This window comes from Danio rerio, chromosome 7 (genome assembly GCF_049306965.1).
Source record: "Danio rerio strain Tuebingen ecotype United States chromosome 7, GRCz12tu, whole genome shotgun sequence".
NCBI classification, from domain to species: domain Eukaryota; kingdom Metazoa; phylum Chordata; class Actinopteri; order Cypriniformes; family Danionidae; genus Danio; species Danio rerio.
This window is the reverse complement of record NC_133182.1, coordinates 25017501-25036206: the sequence shown is the minus strand read 5'-3', so window position 1 is coordinate 25036206 and position 18706 is coordinate 25017501. Positions and strand designations below refer to the sequence as shown.

The following is an 18706-nucleotide window of genomic DNA, read 5'->3' as shown; positions in this document are numbered from 1 at the left end:
CCCTTTCTAACCAATCACAGCGCAGTGTGTTTTGTTAACTCATAGTAACGCTTCCTTGTTTCCAGTATGGCTTTGCACTGAAGGCATGCGATATTTATTTAAGAAATATTTTCATTTATTACGTTAGTTAATGCGTGATTTCAGACAGTATTGTGTATTTCATCTACGCGCTCGCGATGGGTTTACTGACTATCTTGAAGAAGATGAAACACAAGGAGCGTGAAATGCGTCTACTCATGCTGTATCTTTTCGCACAACTGAATTCAAGCGGATAGTCATGTACATTAGGTACATTTGTAAACAACATGATAAACTGCCGGTGTTTTGTATTGTTTGTATTCACTACAATGCATATACTTTCTAACAAGTGTCATTTTCTCAGAAAATGTGATGTAATGTGTAATGTGATGTTTATGTCACCTGTGATGCTGTCGAGGGTCCTTGACGTTTCTTTTCAGTGGTCTTGATAATGCGGGGAAAACAACTATCCTAAAGAAGTTCAACGGCGAAGATGTCAGCACAATCTCTCCAACATTAGGCTTCAACATCAAGACTCTTGAGCACAGAGGGTACGACTACTGAGAGCATTGATGCTAACTTTAAGCTAATTTTATATGGCAGATAAAACAATTTCTAACGGCACGGTTAAATTGATGTCTTTTTTGTCCGTAATGTTTTTAGTCAATATACTACGTTAGCGGAATTCTATGTCTCGGATTTCTCTTACTGTTGTAAATATAAACAATCAATTACCTCTTAATAATTTTGACTAAAGCTTGAAAATTTAATTTGCAATTTAAACCAAAATGCTTTAAATTCTTTTGTAGCATAGAGTTCAATGGCATATTTATATTTAAAACGAGAAACTTGGTAGGTTAATGGAAAAGGTTTAAAAGTAGGTTTCCCTTCATAAATTTTAACTAATTTCAAATCTGAGATTGATCGATAGCTAATAAAGTAGTTTTCAGCAAGATTGTTTTCACATTAGAACTTTTTTTTCATTTAGTGGAAATACTGTGTTCACTTTTGACCACAAACAGCGTTTGTAGGACCTTTTAAAACAAGTGTGTCCAAATAGCATGTGCCAAAATCATTTGTTTGTACTATTTCAGAGTTAAACGTTATAAACAAGCCAAAATGTAAGGTTTTGTTGTTGTTAGTTGTTTTTGTCAAGAAATTATTTAAAAGCACTTTAGGGTTAATGAAAGTAATCATCAAATTATGTCTTGTGAACACTGCCGACTTTTTAACCTTATGTTTATTTCAAATAATCTCCAAATACATTCTGTTTCTTTCTTTCTTCCCACTGAAACTAGGTTTAAGCTGAACATCTGGGATGTGGGTGGTCAAAAGTCATTGAGATCGTACTGGAGGAATTATTTCGAGAGCACAGATGGACTGGTGTGGGTAGTGGACAGTGCTGACAGACTGAGACTGGACGACTGCAGAAAAGAGCTGAATGCCTTACTACTAGAAGAGGTGTGATGGCGTTTCTCTTAAATTTTATAGCCTTAGTCTATGAAATGTAATTCCATTACAAGGTTTCTGATTAAATTTCTTCTATTCTAGCGATTAGCAGGAGCCACTCTGTTAGTTTTTGCCAACAAGCAAGACCTACCTGGTGCTTTATCAAAAGATGGCATTCGAGAGGTGAGTCTTCACATTGCATGTCACAACTAAAATAAGGATTAAGTAAATATGCTAGTTTCTGATTAATCTCTCCATCTGCCTAGGTTTTAGCCCTTGATGATATTAAGACCCATCACTGGTGTATTGTGGGATGCAGTGCTGTAACAGGCGAGAATCTGCTTTCAGGTGTGGATTGGCTACTAGATGATATTGCAGCTCGGATCTTTACAACGGACTAATGGACACACATTTAGCCTTTAAATGGACAGTAAAGGAGCAGCATGTTGGACTGCACGTGTAATGCAAATGTGCTGAAGATAGTGGTCACAAACTTAAAAAATATTGTTAAGCAGCTGTGAAAAACTAATTTACCATAAATACACAACTGTTTCACAAAATCTGCTGGGGTATCTTGTTCCATTTAAAGCTTCTGCTGTTTAAATAGTTACAGCTCAGTGAAGCCTTTCTCTTATCGATGTTACAAATAGGTGGGCAGTTAATTTTTCCATGAATCCTTCAGATCTGGATTTCAACTTCACAAAAGACCATTAAAAAGACTTTGCATTAAAATCTGCAGTACCCTTTTTGTGTCTAGCAAACTAGCTGTCAAGTTGGTTTGAGAACATTTTGTAGAAATTTAAATGTGGCACAATTTGAGGGTTGCAAATATTGTGCAACACCGACATGGGTACAACTGCTAAATGATATACTTGTATAAAGCCACAATACCATAAATTAAAATTGATGGTGTGCCCAGTTTTCCTTTTTCAGTTACAGTGTAATGTTGGGAAAATTGAGGCTTTACACATGCTAGTTGCTTAAACTGATTTAAGACCAGTTTCATTAATACCAGGAATGGCAAATTGCTCAATTTTAGTCTTTGTTGTGATTTATTGCTTTCATTCAAGTACTTGAGCAGAAATAGAGGGGAAGTATATGAATAGTCAAACTTTTTATTAGTGAACATTAAGGTCCATATTTATTCGATTCCCATAAGTTTAAGCAGAAGAAAATTGAGAATGGTGTAAAAGTCAACTTGCACAAATAAATGGTTTATTATTTCTTTAAGTTAATGAATTGAGCTTATAAAAAAAGGTCAGTCTTGCACAATAGTAAAACTCACAGTACTTGTTACCTTGGGATAAATCTAAAGTCAAAGAGACAGAGTTCAGCAAAATCATTTATTTGTTCCTCTTAGCTGCTTTCAGCAAGAGCTTGCATTACACTGAAAAGTACAAAATTGTCCACCTCTCCCTCTTAAGGCTTTCAGCAACATGCAGTTGAAATCTAGAGGGGGAAAAAAAAAAAAAAAAAAAAAAAAAAAAGTTAAACTAAGGTTGGGAGCGGGAAAATAAGCATTAGACAAGTATGGATCAGAGGGGATACCAATCAGTCATAACTTTTCAGCCTGGGGCGGTAATAGTCACTCATCATGTCCATACCAATTTACTTTAACAGGTACAACTTGTGGGTACCTGTACATGAAGATGGCAATCGATCAGTAAATCCTTGTAGCATCTGAAAAGTTAAAGCTACATTAGTAGTGCTTCAATAAATTACTTCAGTCAACAATCATTAAGAGAGGTCAGAGGGGTACCAATCAGTCAGATAAATCAGACTGGGGCGGTAATCTAAGATCATCATGCCTATAGGTTCACAAGTAACAAGTCAAGAAACCAAATGCATACAAACCTCTTTCTGCACGGATGCACAATTTGGTCCACTACAGTCCTGGCACAAAAAAAAAAAAAACAAAAAAAAAAAAAAGTTAGGGATCACATGAAGGATAAACACTTATCCAAGCTACAACTAGTGCTTCTCAGACTGTTGGAAACCCCAACGGATCATCCCCTTATTGCCCAGGACACACCAGTGGGTTCACCTTTTCAGGTTCTGGCATTGACACAGGGCGTAAGACGTGTGCGAGTTGCATCATAAAAGGATGTCAATAAATGTGGCATACATGTTTGGAACAAAACTCACCTGTTTGGATAACTTCAGACAAGGCGTCTTGCCTACGAGTGAAGAGAACTTTTAGGTGGAAGAAACTGACAAATACAGACATGCAAGTGATAGTTGTAACATCAGTATAAAGCTAGGTTTCTCAACAGTACTTCAGACGAACGAGACTGCTAAATCATCATGTGTTACAGGAAGAACACAGGTGCAAGATTAACAAATTGAACTAGTAATAAAATTTAGGAAGCATTCTTACCATTGTGTACATCTTGACTGGAACCTTTGAGGGAAAACAAAAACCGACATTAGTTTACATTGAACAAACCAACATCTACAATAAATGCATTGTGTAACATCAGTATTTAAAAGATATCAGCAGGAATTCAGACGAACGAGATTCCAATGAAAATCATCATAAGTTACAGAGGGACTTGAAACTAAAGTAGGTAGTAGCCTTACCTAAAACCGCTAGAAGGACTCAACCCATCAAAGACTTTAACCAGGGATCCTGCAGAGAGGAGGGGGAATTTAGAGAAAAGGCAATGCAACTCATGCAAAATGAAAACTTTAGCCATTCACAGTAATCTCTCAGTTGTTCGTGACTTTTCACATTGGGTCAAAGTGAGCTAAGTTTCTTCATCACAGAGATTGAGGGGGAGGAGAGAGAAATAATAATAATTTTTGCATAAAATTTACCTTTTAAGTAAACAGCCACTTCTTTGGTAACCAGTCATTTGACAGTGCTACCTACAAACAGAGGCAAGACCTTTAGTATGCATGCTAAATGTATTAACTCCAGCATGTTTAACATTGTCTGATCAGTGCTTTGGTGACTTTAATGCCATGGGGCAATAATGCCGTCCAGATGATAAAACGGAATAAACCGTTCATCCTCTCAGATAGAGACTTTATACAATTTTTTTTGTCAAAAACTTACCAAAAGCACTGTGCCATGGCCAACAGGAGGAAGGCTGAAACACCTAGTCAAACGACAAGCATTGTAAGTGCAAATACTGCTCAGTAATTGTTTACGAAGTCACATGATCTGATCATACTTTGGTGACTAGAATGCCATATGACAAAACTGTCGTCCAGTTAAGATGTAAAGACTTAATCATTTCAGACAAGATCAAGTAAACCGTGAATGTGAGAATGCTTACCCATAAGATGTCCATGATCGCCATAAACCCATCCTCTGCAGCAATCCTTAAAAACAAAAATTTAAAAAAAAAAAATTAAAAACTGTAAAACGAAGGAAAAAAATAAAATCGAATGGAAACATCCAGATTATCAGAATAAATAGGCAAACATCACTGGAATTCAGATATATGCTTGTCATGGAAATCATCATTTAACAAGTTTTTTTTTTTTAATAAAGACTGGACATTTACAATATTACCTTGAATTTAACACGTCTCAGCTTCATCCCAGCAGAATGCATGGAAACTGCAAAAACAAAAATATGTTTAAGTAAGTTTTACAAACATCACAAGAACAAAATCTGGATGTCCAATGCTACTCAGGTTAGAACAGTTACATCAAAGCAATTCAGGAAGAGAGAATTCTGAAGTCATCATGGTAGCACTGGATGACATGTGTTTGAGTTATTATCCTGACAAGGACATTCTTTACTGAAAAAGTCACAGGGGGCTGAGGTCTATAGAGCCAAAAATACTGAAACTGATTTTAATACAAGACAACGAACAAAGCACACTAGACAATACATGGGGGCAATCAAGCAGTTCTAGTAATTAAGTCTGCCACAAACCAATGTTCACTCTAAATAACGTTTATGCTTATTTCCCAAATTATGACAGAAGTCAATGGTTTGTCTTAATGCGAACCTCCAATAAACACCAGGAAGAATGGTTAGTCTGCATTATTGAATCATTCTACAGTTGGTACCATTTGCACAGGATGTGGAGACTGGTGCAAGCAGAGAACCATCTCATATTATGGGGTTTGGGATTAAAACCATGTTAATAATACTACTTTACCCAAGTAACGAGTAAAGTTATATTACTCAATAGTGGAATTAAATATTAATTCTTAAACTGAATTAGTGTAATGGCATTGAAAATCACAATGCGAGAATGAGCTCCTGCAGGTACAGACAGAAGGATGACTGAGCCTTACATTTCTGTAAAAGTTCTCATTTTTTACATGTGGGATAAAGGGGATTATGGTCTCAATTGGACAGCGATTTTACTGAATCAAGACAAAAACACAAGTATAAATAAAACGCTTCAAGTTCCAAAAGAAATAAAGCCTCTGGCTGGTTTGAAAACTCCATGTAAATGCATCACATTACTTTCCATTAATAACGCAACCAATTACTTTGAGGTGAGTAAGTAAAAATTGCAATGGGTTATTCAAAAAAGTAACTTCCCCAACACTGTGGGCAGTAAATTAACTGTAGAAAAGTTGAGTAAGAATGTCCAGGGCTCATTCTGACTGCTAAACCCAGGGTGGTATTGAAGTGTATTGAGACTGCTATGCAGAATAACACTTTTCATCGAGATCTTTCTAAATCGTAATTTCTTCTTGGAGGGTTTCAATATGCTTGTGCAGAGGAGTTAAATTGATGTAATATATAATGAGTATTCTCAACATGCACGTATTTCTTTGGAGGGTACCTGCTCAAGATGACTGCAGTTAATCAGCAAGTTCTGGTAGCATCTGAATAAAAGAAAAGAAAAGCTACATGAATAAAGAGTTTCAAAACATACATTTAAAAAAAGTTAAAACAAAAGGTTCAGAGGGGTACCAATCAGTCAGATAAATCAGACTGGGGCGGTAATCTAAAATCATCACACCTATAGGTTCACAAGTAACAAGTGCTGGAAGCAAACAAACCTTATTCTGCTCAAGGACACAAGTTGTGGGGTAAAGGTCCACTGCAGTCCTGTAAAAAAACAAAAATAAATTAGAGATCAAGTGAAACCATATAACAGATCATATTAGATTAACAAAACATCAAAACCTTGTATAATAACTGCAAATATATTAATACTCCAAGTTAAGCTCCTTGAAAGTAATCTTAACCAACCTTAATACCAAGTATTAAACTTGCAAATAGGATGAAATGGTCTTTTTACAGCATGTTAAGCTTAATACAGCACATTGAAAAAACAAAATCTACAGGCTGCTAGAAATCTTACCTTCCCATGATGCCACGCGAGTCGCAGTAGTCATCGTTGCTGCAAAAGAGAACCCTTCATTAAACACGTGTTTTCCAAATAAGAGCACAGGACATACGATCAACGCAAAACTATAAAAAAATAAATAAATAAAAATCGATAAAAAGGATGCAATGATCATCTCGATCTCACGTCAGATAAATATTGTGCAATCACAGTGATTCAGTACAGGTCTGTGAAAGTTATCATCATTGAGAGATCTCGTGAAAAACGAAAAGAACAAAAGTAGCACGAAATAGACAGCAATTACGATAAACTAACATGTAAACTTTGCAAAGAATGTGAAACAATCAAAAAAGGGTCACAGTTGAAAAAGGATGGCTTTAGATAAAAGTGTAAAGCTCGTGGGCCAGCGGGCTGTACACTCATTGTAGCAGTCTACTAAAGGCCCATATAACAAAAGACGTAAACGCATACTCAAAAGAAAATCAGTCCTTTTGACGCCTATGTCATCATTGTAAAACCGGATTAAAACACAATAGCGTTATGTTTAACCAGTTGGAAATGAACAGAACAATCCTTACCGATGAAGAAGAAGTAGCAAAATGGACGGAAGGAAGGGCTCGGCGCGTTTTATTCGTGTCACACGTAAAAAACACGCCCATTTGACGACAACCAATCAGGTAATCTGATAACATTAAAAGCGCCAAAAATACGTTGTAGTCTATATGGCAGTCGGTCAATGTTTATGAATTTAAAAATATTCTGTATATAGAGAGCGATTATTTGCACAAAATGTTGATAAAATTATGTTAACTGTACATAATATACACGTTCTATAAATAGTAGTGATTGATGAATTAAGCAGAGTATGGTAAAAGCAATGTGGACGCGAACAGGCAGGTAAATTTATAACACACATATGAGAGTATCATACTTACAAAGTCGAACAACATATCTGCTTTTTGTAGATTTATTATTTGGAATGAAGATAAAATGCTTAACATTTTTTGTCAAAACCTTGTCAGGCTTCACATTTCCACTAGATGGAGTTATATCTGCATCTTTTTTTTGTATAAAATTTTAACAGTACAAAAAATATACATGCAGGGAGTAAGCATAAATCAAACACAAATAGAGAAATGTTCATATGTAAATATTAAAGTTAAAATATTAAGTTAAATATTTTGAAAAACTGGGACCTGAATTTCGGGCCCAAGTGTGTTGCACAGTTATTTCCATCCACATACTCTACAAAAATCTCATTCAAGTACTTTTTGCCATTGTAATGAATTTTATTAGCGTTCCTATTAATTTAGGTGACAATTTTGTTACAGTTTCTGTTCATTTCTGATCAAGCCCTACAGTAACATTTGACACTGTAATTTTTACATTCAATCTTAGAAAGGATGTTAACAAATAAATAAAATGTGTGTGAAATCTTGTGATGATCCAGGAGCTGTGGTCCTAACAATTTTTGAAATAAAATAAAAATAAAAATGTACAAATGGGATTGATTTGAAGACCTAAACCTTGTTCTTGAGACCACCCTTGTGAACTACAATATAACGGCTAGTGTATTAAATAAAGATTTAACCACAAAGTAATATTTATATTTTGAGAAATTTGCCTTTGTTAAGACCAGCACACTATCATATTACTAAAATAATTCAAAATTGATTACTTTTGTATTTAGCACCACAGAAACAAGTGATAGTTTTTTTTTAAGTTTTTTATTAGCATTCCTTTGACATCACAAAGCAGATAAAACAAGACAAAATACTTTTCATTTCACATATGCAACATTAGAAAACCATGGGTTTGTAAATAAGAAACAGAACATAAATAACTCTACAGAACACAAAAGCCATCATTCACTCCATCTCTTGGCTCAATTATTTCTGCACTTCATTGCCAGAGATGTACCTCTTGATGACTTTTTTTTTTCATCTTTGAGCTCCCAGATTTGTTCTTGAGGGTTGTGTTAACCCTTTGAAAGAGTACACGTTAATGGCCAAAGTACAGGAACCCTCCTTCTGTTCACAGCTCAAAAACTTTCCACGTGGGATAATTAATAACAGAAGCCACATGTTTCCTCACGAGAGAACAAAGATCAGCTATACACTCCCTTTAGTTAGTGCTACGGTGATAAATTTATACACTGATAAAACGTTCAAATATTGACCTCTCTTTTCAGGTTACATAATGATCTGATCAATAGCCATCAGTTTAATGCCGAGTTCAACAATGCATATTAAATACATGAGCACATTTAAATTAATAAATCAAGTTATTCAGTGATTGAAATGGAAAAAGTGCAGCTGAGAGAGTTTGACCGTTATCTGAATTCTGCCAAAACACGATTCTTGTTCAGTTGGGTTTTGTCTGATGGTGCAGATGAAGAAGTTGATGATATGGGTGTCAGAGTCACACTATACAGATTGGCAACAAAAGTCTCCCATCCTCGACGAAAAGCTCTGTCCATTGCCTAAAGCAGTAAATAAAGAGAGAAAAACACGATAAATAATAAGCATACTCAAGTAAAAGTACCATTACTTAACCAAAAATGTAGTGCATGGAGAGTAAAAGTATCTGTTGTAAATATTACTCAAAGTATGAGTGAAAAGTAGCCCTTTTTTAAAAGTACTCAATAAAGTAGTGAGGATTACGCTGTGAAAGGTTGATGCGTTTACATGCAATTTGTGCAGGAATGTGTAAACGTAACATTCTGTAGTGCATTTAGTCATTGTTTAAGGCCATTTGGCGATTTCTGTCGTGATACAGGAAACATCCTTCATCTTCTCATCAGTGACATACAGTGTAAACCACGGGTGTCCAACCAATCTCTGGATCACTGTGTAAAGACTTTGGATATCTTGAACACTTTTAATGCTTCAAAATAGTTTGCTGCATTTATGAACCGCTCATGTCTTCAGGTATTTCAGTATAATGCGTTTTACTCTCTAAAGTCCAGCTACAAGTATATAGGATTTTTACTTGATCAGGAGTTTTCCTTCATGCACACATAGCAAATTTGGTTCACAATTTGAGAGTTAAGCTTGGGTTTTACTATCGAAATGGATCCTGCTTTCCTCTTAAAGCTTGTAACGTTTGGTGTCTTCAACATTTTTACCGTTGCTTGACTATGGTGATGTTTTATATATGAATGCTTCAACCAAATGTCTTCAGCCTTTAAACTTTGTTTATCACAGCGCTCTGAGGTTTGTTACAGGACTAACTCACCATTGTAAATAACCATAACTGTATGCCGAAGCTGAGTGGCCTTCTCTGAATGTCAGAAGCTACACTCACTGGATGTCTCTGGTATACAAGGCTCTTCTGGGTCTGGCGCCTTTATACCCATGTTCCCTTCTTCATAGGTCAAAAAGCCACTATGCCCTACGTTCAAGTGAAACTTATCATTTGTCGGTTCCCCGGGTTCAAACTGAAATAGGGAAGTGAGATTTTAGCCATGCCGCCACCTCATCCTGGAATTAAATCCCAATTAAATCATTTCACTCTATCCTTTATAACAAACATCATCAGTCCATTTCTCAAAGTATGTGTTTTAACATATTGTAATGTGGTATAGCCGAACAACTAAACTGTATTTTTATATTATCTTTACTTTTTATTTATTAGTATAATTTTTTTTTTCATAAGTCGTGTGTAACGGACCTCTTGGCCAGGTCACCCTTGTTACATTTTTTCTGAATCTAAGTATGAAAGAAATTTTAAAAAAGTGTGAAACCTGGCCAAGGAAATACAGTAATTTACCATTTATACCGTTTTATAGCAAATAGATAATAAACAATTAATTAAAAGTACGTTTTTTAAATATATAAATATATTGTACAGCTGAGACAATTAAAAATACAGTACATTTTACAGTATATATTTACAATACTAAATACATGTACAGCAAGATAAATGTTGTACATATTAACAGTCATCTTGGTGTAAGTTTCGGTTAAAGTAAATGAAATACCGTGAATTCTACAGGAAAATATTAACAGTGTACTTTTTTTTGTAAAACATATTTCTGTCTTTCTTAATAACCTTGAAAATATTTGTTTGTATATATATATATATATATATATATATATATATATATATATATATAAAGTGAATGAAGATGCATGGTCAGGTAGAAGGAAGTGGGTTTATTTCTAGGGTCATTGCTCTGACAGAAGAATGTGCCCTTATTAGCTGAACTAGAGGACATGTAATGGAGGTGAACTGACAGAGTCCTTCAATTATTTGCAGAAATTCCTCTAATCAAGGTCACCTTGCTTACGACCAAAAGAACTGTGGTCACTGTATAACTTGGTTCTGTCCTCTGACCATATATGTGCAAACAACTGATAGTGACATAACAGATGGACTAATAAACAGGGGGTGGAAGTAATAAAGATACATGTGAAGCTATTCGCTTTTCAGTGGGGTGGAGACATAGAAAAGAGTTATATTGCAGCAAATGTAAACACTTCTAGAGTGATGGACTCTTTAAAAGAACTACAAAATAGAAATAAAATTGAACTTTATTCCGGATTCCTTGCCAAAATGTGTTCCAAACCACATATCCTTACAGAATGACCTTGCCTCCTTAAGTGAACTTTAAATAATATTAACTGTGTGGATGATGTTTGAAGCTAATAATAAAAACTATAACTTTTATTTAACAAATCTTGGTAGTCAAGGTCACCTAAAATCAGACCAAAACTTAAAAGCATTATCACTGCACAAATATAATTGACTATATCATAAAATACCCTAAAACTAAAATGATTGAATGATAAATCAATTATAGAACTAAAATATAACATAGTTGCTTTTTAACAATAATTTTTGATCACGACACAAGATCGATTGCCATTTGTGTAACCGCACTGCAAATGCCATACACTCAAATTATGTTCGCTGTTTGTTCAAACTACTTATTTAAAATGAGCTAGAACAACATAATTCTTGAGTTTTTAAGGACAACTTAATTCTTTTTTGTTAAATTCTCTAAAATTTGTAAAAAAAAAAAAAAAAAAAAGTTACCTTAATGTTGTCTCAACACAAAGAGTGGAACTCTGCATTTGTTACAGTGTGGTTAATGGTTAGTGTAGCAAAATCTTGAATATTTTAGTTAGCATGGTTTGCCTAACCATGTTTCTGGGATTATATAGTAAAGCATAATTTACAGATCTAAACAAAAAAAAAAAAAAAACATATATGTCTTCTAATGTGATGAGCATCCCCGTAAATTCTAATAAACAATCTTTAACATTTTTGGTGTCCTCTTACACACTTTCGTGGTTGTCTGTATTTGCACAATTAAAAGTAGAAGCATAACTTCAGCAACAAATTGTTTAATAAACAGCAAGCCATGTACCACATAACTTAATTCGCACCTTGCTGTATACCCAAAATTAACCGATTGCTTTGAGTAGCAACTTATTCGTATCACTAGTTCTAACTACGCTAGCTGCGCACATGTTTTTATTCAGAAAAAAGCCAATATCAGCGCCGCTAAACCAGTGTTGAAGGGAGTTCTATCAGGATATTTTAGCATGGTATTTCAATAGGATCAGCAAAACATTGAGTGTAAGAAACTTTAACAAATTTTAATCCACATCTGAACTGAATTTTGTTTTCCAATGCTAATAAACTGCTAAATCTCACCTTGCGGTAATTCTTGAGAGTGTTCCTCTTCACAACTTCCATTGTCTCCTCATTCAGCTTTCCTTCAGTTTTCATGTCTTCCACTTCTCCCTCCTTCTTCCCTTTGATCAGAATCTGGTCATCTGCATGCTCTTTCGCGGAGAAATGCCCCATCGTTGGTTCTGGTTCTCTGTTGTTTTCTAGGGTTTGGGATGGAAGTGCCTCATCTGGCTTCAGATCTACAGATGTACTGGTTTCATTACCTAGTTCTTTCTCTGAGGAAAACTTCCCGTACTTTGCCTTCCTGGAGCTCATCCTGCTCCATCGGCGGCTTAGTCTGCTGGGCTTCCTCTTCAGTAAAGTGGTCCCATCGTCATCATCCATCATACCCTGGTTAAAATCAACCACATGGTCCTCCTCTTCTATCCAGCCTGGAGCTGGCCCATTGTCTTGGCTGCTTGGCTGCTCTTCTTTGCTCTCTCCTTCCATCCGTACATCGTCTCTAAACATCTCGTCCAAGCGTCCATAGAATCCATTAGTCTTGTCCAGGAAAGCAGGAGTACGAGGGACCCGGTTCTTTTTGAAGCTCCTGCCGATCGTCATGGTCTTGTGAACTCAGGGGAGATGTTAATCCAAGCGTCTGTAATCTAAAGAGGAAGGAAGGAAGAAGGAAACATGTGACTTTGACTTGTGATGGTGGTCATTTCTTAAAAAAAAAGTTGGGAAGAGATCAGACATGTGTTTACAGAGAATACTTTCACAACATCTCCTACATGAAGCAAGAAGAGGTGGAAGAGCAGCAGGCTTTCACTGGGATACTGTTGAAATAAATCTATACGGCCTGAGGTTTATCTCTCTCCCCCATCCCACAATAATGGGTGTTTATCAGTCACGTCATCATGAGCACACAGTTCAAAGTTCGATCTGTGTGTATACAGCATATCAGTAAGTTCCTATTTAGGGACAGCATGTCTCCTAAACAGACAGACTACCCTCTGCTTTATGACTTTTTGATAAGATGAGCTCCAGCCTGTCATTGACTTTGACTCCAGTTGGTCGAGCTGGAAGTGCAGCTGCTGCCAAACAGATGACTGTGACTCAAAATCACTCACAAATATGTCATGCAGCAGGGATTTCAGCTGGTATTATTATATTTTGTTTTACATTACTCATAATAGCACAAGCTGAATTCTTCTTTCTTTTCTTTATTTTACAAATAAGATATAAAGAGGTGATTATAAATATTTTAAAATTGGTTTTATTACAGCATATGGGAACACTCAGACTTCAAGATATAATGCAATGACACTTAAAATTTACATTAGGAAAATATAAGAGAACAGTTTTGGTTCCCTAAATACCCTTTTAATAAGGAATCCTTAAACGTGCAATGTTTTTTTTTTTTTTGTGTGTGTAAAGAGGTTAAAGGTTATTCATCAGAACTTCAGTAAAGAACCTTCATTTAAGACTGTATTGGCAACAATCGTTCCTTGAAAAACCTTTAACATCCTGGAACCTTTCCATTCAACAAAAGACTCTTTATACTGGAAAACCACACTGCGATGGAATAGAAGCAGCATTTTGGTTTCCCAAAGACCTTTTCTGTGAACAGAACTTAAAATAAATGTATATAAGAATGAGAAACATTTAATAAAACTTTTTTGTTCATTGAAATTGTCAGTGCTAATCAAGAAACCTGTTTTTAAAAGAGCTATTTCTCATATTACAAGATGTAAGCATCATTTATTATTGATACCCTTATGCATATACAGTTGAAGTCAGAATTATTAGCCCCCCTGTTTAAGAGCAGATTTTTTCAACACATTTCTAAACATAACAATTTTATTAATTAATTTCTAATAACTATTCTATCTTTGCCATGATGACAGTAAATAATATTTTACTAGATATTTTTCAAAACACTTCTATACAGCATTTTAAAGGCTTAACTAGGTTAATTAGGTTAACTAGGCAGGTTAGGGTAATTAGGCAAGTTATTGTATAACAATGGTTTGTTCTGTAGACTATCAAGAAAAAATATAGCTTAAAGGCCTAATAATTTTGACCTTAAAATGGTGTTTAAAAAAATGTAAACTGCTTTTTTTCTAGCCGAAATAAAACAAATCAGACTTTCCCCAGGAGAAAAAAACATCAGGCATACTGTGAAAATTTCCTTGCTCTGTTAAACATCATTTGGGAAATATAAAAAAATAATAATAATTCAAAGGTGGGCTAATAATTTTGACTTTAACTGTATATCATAATTTCTGTAATTCAAAGTAAATTTCCAGTAAAAGTAAAGTTTGTTTGAGAGAAAACACAAATGAAAGTTTTTCATAACCACAACAGACTATAAATATAATGTAGTACTGTAAATGGCAGTTTCCACATGAAAAGAAAATATATTTCCAATATTGCTTGATAAACTAAATGACTTATTTTTCTTATTCATACACTGTAAAAATTATATGACAAACTAGTCCTGATAACATTTGTTTTTATAGGTCATTGTAAATTATTAAACCAAGTTAATCATGTTATCACTTAATTTTATAAGTTACGCAGGCAGTTTTAAGTCAGTTTAACATAATATAAGTTCAATGGGCTTGTAAGGTTAATTTGATTCAGCTTACAAATTTAAGGCAACCAGAATTTTTTTACAATGTACACTGAAAAAACTGATTCAGAGATGATTCCTTGGATTAACACTTTTTTTTTGTTAAGTCGTTGAACAATTTATTTAGGTTGGTTTAAAAAAAAACATCTAAATAGAAAATTACTTAATAAATTTTTTTTGTTTAAATTCAATGCATATAAATTGTTTACAAGTTTGCAGACATAACTTTTTTCAGTGTATATCTAAATTACAATTTAGGATAAGTTTGTTTCATGATATGCTTAAACCACTTTTAAAAAAAACTGCGCAAAATCTTAAAATCCCAGAAGAACTTAATATATAACAGTACAATCTTAATATATAACAGTAATCATGTAAAACATCAGAATAAAAGCAAGAGATTGATCAACTCACCTGCTGGCTGCTTTGCTGTGACTCTGCTCTCACTCGCTCTCTGTTCTGGGCCCAACTCACCTTAATCTGACACACACACACAATCGTCACCCTGTCTGAACCTGTCGTCATTCAAGCACACTAATACCTCCCTCCTTCTCTCTCTCTCACTCACTCACTCAGTTTCTGTTTCATTTAATTACCTGACCAAGTGAAGCAGCCTATAAAAAACATAAGTGTGAGCCAACTTAGACAAAAATACACAAACACTATACTTTAGCAGTTGTATGTGTTGCCAAAAACCATTCTGAGAGGAACTGACTCACCTGAGCAGGACTCTTAAAAGTGTTTTGGGGATTATTCACTGGGTGGGAACATGATGCACAGTCAGGGATTTTCATCTCTAAAAGGAATACCAATACACTGATCTCGCTCAATACTCAACACACACACACACACAACATAATGTTCCTAAGTGCGCTTGTGCATTTATGTGTTTTTCCACCTCAGAATTATGTTGGAATAAACAGAGTAAACAAGGCAGCTTAAAAACACTAACGTGCCAGTGAAGGAAAGTGTTGGGAAGAGATTGAACGCAATACATGCCTAGAAACAATAGGTGTGGCGTCTGAAGTGACCGCTACAGGGTATTCAAAAGTGCATGTGCTTGTGAGAGTATTCATTTGTAAAAAGTCTTTGGATCTCTGTTATTCTAAATGGAAATAGTTGTTTCAGTGTAACCTTGTGGAACTGCTTCCAGATAGAAAAGTGTGTGATAAAGAGCGGTCACTGGCCAGCGGCCCCCAGGATACAGAGAAACAGCTGTTTCACAGGTGTGTTTGCTCTTGCGCGTGTGTGTTAAAGAAGGCACAAGATGTTTCAGTGCTGTTGAATCATTATGGAGAGGGAGTTTACTGTCTGCTTATTCACTGTTTGTGGTTTCTGGTGATCACATGGCTGCTGAAAGACTGACAGAAAAAGGTTGAGTTTTCTACATAAGAAAGGCTCTGAAGTAATTGTATTGGTTCTATACCACATTGGTATACCTCCTAGCTTTAGGCTAACTTAACCTACGAAAATAAATGACCTGTGGGATTTTTAGCTGTGAAATAACCCACTTCTTACCTCAATATGCTCAAGCCAATCGCATGTCACAGTCACATTTTCACCCTGTCATATGTGAATATATAATACAATAACATTTAATGCTATTGTGCCAATTTCAGTTAAAACAAAAAAAGGGATGCAAGAATCCTAAAGCTAATTTCAATACCTTTTTAAGACGTTTTGAAGACCTCCGAATATTAAGACCTCATCGCCACTTCAAGATCTAATATTAAACCTTTAACTTAATAAACAGTTGTTAATAAACAGCTACAGTTAAATAAATCAATGGAGCACAACCATGAACTCAGAAAAGCTCAGAAGAAGCAATCCTTGAAAGAACTAATTACATGTTTTTTTTCAGCAACAAGCTTCAGCGACTGTTTAAACTTTCCAACCAGGAGTACGCAAACATTTTACCAATGGTTTCGCATGTGGAGAGTCACCTTCCCGAGTTTGGTGCAAATTACGTGACATCACAGAGGAGCTTGGCCGGATGCGCCCCTTTCTCGTGGATTGAGCGTGCCGTTGTTAATATTAGGAGGAAAAGAAATACATTTATGCCTTTTTGGAGTCAAAGACTTTGGACAATGCTTAAACTAAATTTAAGATCTCGTAAAAATGTGATTAAGACTTTTTAATGCCTTTTAAGGGCCTTCATTTTCTCGTTGATTTATCAATTTTTAAGACTTTTTAGGACCCCGCGGACACTCAGAAAATGAATAGAAAATGCTAACTTTACTTTAAATAAAGCTGACAAAAATTACAACATTATCATGTAAGAAAAAACTTTTGTTAGTAGAACTCCCACTCAATTTATTCTTTAAACACAATTGAAAGTTTAATTATGGTTCACATAAGCTAGCTCAGTGCGAATCCTACAGAAGCAGAACTAGTCACCGTATGAAAAATAATGTCCCATAATGTGTCTCGCTGAAATCGGGGTTCGTCATTCGCCTCTGAGTTCATAAGCTGTATGTCGGTTCTAGAAACCTCTTGACAATACTTTCAAAAATTCCAATTCCGAGTTGTCTGGAAGTAACATGAAAGCAGGTTGCACTGATCAGCTTAAAGGCATTTCTATATCTGTCCCTGGTTCTGCTGGCAGGTGGTGGGCAGGACTGTGTGTACCAGGATGCTTACCCAAAGTTGCAAGTGTGATTTCAGGAGAGAGGAGGCAGATCTGGTAGCCACAATAAAATAATTCATCTATATTTAAGATAGTGTACAACTGAATTTCAGAAACATTATTTTAATGTTGGAAATGTACAAAGTGCTGTTTAAAGGGATAGTTTACACAAAAAAGAAAATTTCCCCATAATAATGTAGTTCTAAACCTTGATGAATTTCTTTATTCTGTTGAACACAAAACAAGAGTGTTAAGGGGGAAAAGCAGCCTTTGGCATCCAAAGGAGGAACAAAAAATACTATGGAACTCAATGGCTTGTTTTCCCCCAACATTTTACTTTGTGTTCAACAGGAAAAGGAAGCAGGTTAGGAACAAATTTAGGATTTTTTTGGGTGAACTCTCTCTTTAACGGCACTTGAATGATTTGGTCTAAACTGTAAACTTGCTTCTAAAAAAATCTTATTTAGATACTTTGAATTATGTTTCCTAATTACGTTTTTTAATTGTTAATATTAGCAATTTTAAGAACCTCTATAAGCAAACATGGTACAAGACCTAAACCTTCAAAGCTCACAGTTTGTCATTTCTGTCTAATTGTTTCGCCCTCTCTTTATGTTTCAGTTGAGATTACGTCAAACATGGAATAAAAAAAGCACATTTCAAAGCTTTAAGGGGCTAAAGTTATGAAGGTCATGTGCTATTGTCAAATTAATTGTGAATTCTTTAATTTTTTTAACTGTTGGCAAACAGAAAGCAGAATTCAATGTTGTACTTAAATGGATGAAAGTTAAATTTTAAGTCAACATAAAATTGTAATGGCTTAAAAATAAATGTGAAAAAGGTCAAAGACAAAAAAAGCCAAAAGCGTATGTGACGGATTTAATGAAGATTAGTAGTTCAATTTTATGAAGAACTGTGTATGGACTTTCACACTTAAAATGGAGAAATATACAGTACATACACAGAAAATCACCGGCCACTTTATTGGCTATATGTCAGCTGCTAGTTAATACAAATATACAATTTCTAATAATCCAAAAACTAAACCAAACATTGCAATTTCGGAAGAAATATTTTCTTTTATAT

The 18706-nt window shown here is 35.0% G+C and overlaps 2 protein-coding genes, 1 long non-coding RNA gene and 6 other non-coding genes across 9 annotated transcripts; 1 reads left to right on the top strand and 8 right to left on the bottom strand.

Annotated features, from left to right (window-relative positions):
* Positions 1-57: 57 nt before the first annotated feature.
* On the top strand, positions 58-2199 carry arl2 (ADP-ribosylation factor-like 2). Its single transcript, NM_001005947.1, is given in 5 exon segments — positions 58-241; positions 459-569; positions 1317-1479; positions 1570-1650; positions 1734-2199. Coding segments are annotated over 5 exon segments (555 nt in total). The 5' UTR covers positions 58-176; the 3' UTR covers positions 1869-2199.
* Positions 2200-2640: 441 nt separating this feature from the next.
* On the bottom strand, positions 2641-7337 carry si:dkey-23i12.5. Its single transcript, NR_120316.1, has 14 exons — positions 7313-7337; positions 6750-6788; positions 6445-6493; positions 6225-6267; positions 4988-5034; positions 4749-4794; positions 4526-4568; positions 4285-4335; positions 4048-4096; positions 3845-3868; positions 3613-3644; positions 3322-3360; positions 3105-3147; positions 2641-2916 (listed from the first exon to the last, which is right to left on the bottom strand). It is a non-coding gene; the product is annotated as a si:dkey-23i12.5 (long non-coding RNA).
* Positions 2997-3070, bottom strand: LOC137490276 (small nucleolar RNA SNORD31). The gene has a single exon (XR_011009640.1). It is a non-coding gene; the product is annotated as a small nucleolar RNA SNORD31 (small nucleolar RNA).
* On the bottom strand, positions 3210-3279 carry LOC137490275 (small nucleolar RNA SNORD31). The gene has a single exon (XR_011009639.1). It is a non-coding gene; the product is annotated as a small nucleolar RNA SNORD31 (small nucleolar RNA).
* On the bottom strand, positions 3444-3570 carry LOC137490277 (small nucleolar RNA SNORD22). Its single transcript, XR_011009641.1, has one exon. It is a non-coding gene; the product is annotated as a small nucleolar RNA SNORD22 (small nucleolar RNA).
* LOC137490279 (small nucleolar RNA SNORD30) lies at positions 3939-4008 on the bottom strand. Its single transcript, XR_011009643.1, has one exon. It is a non-coding gene; the product is annotated as a small nucleolar RNA SNORD30 (small nucleolar RNA).
* Positions 4172-4236, bottom strand: LOC137490278 (small nucleolar RNA SNORD29). The gene has a single exon (XR_011009642.1). It is a non-coding gene; the product is annotated as a small nucleolar RNA SNORD29 (small nucleolar RNA).
* On the bottom strand, positions 6338-6408 carry LOC137490274 (small nucleolar RNA SNORD31). Its single transcript, XR_011009638.1, has one exon. It is a non-coding gene; the product is annotated as a small nucleolar RNA SNORD31 (small nucleolar RNA).
* A 1105-nt stretch (positions 7338-8442) lies between the features above and the next one.
* Positions 8443-15479, bottom strand: sb:cb1058. Its single transcript, NM_001386723.1, has 3 exons — positions 15409-15479; positions 12399-13024; positions 8443-9216 (listed from the first exon to the last, which is right to left on the bottom strand). Exons 2-3 carry the CDS (start codon positions 12978-12980, stop codon positions 9067-9069), a joined length of 732 nt encoding a protein of 243 aa, NP_001373652.1. The 5' UTR covers positions 12981-13024; positions 15409-15479; the 3' UTR covers positions 8443-9066.
* Between the last annotated feature and the right edge of the window lie 3227 nt (positions 15480-18706).

Coding starts and splice junctions, on each gene's coding strand:
- sb:cb1058 (NM_001386723.1), bottom strand. CDS start 12,980: ATGACGATCGGCAGGAGCTTCAAAAAGAACCGGGTCCCTCGTACTCCT. Junction 9,217..12,398: donor CTCTCAAGAATTACCGCAAG/GTGAGATTTAGC, acceptor TTACTGCTTTAG/GCAATGGACAGAGCTTTTCG.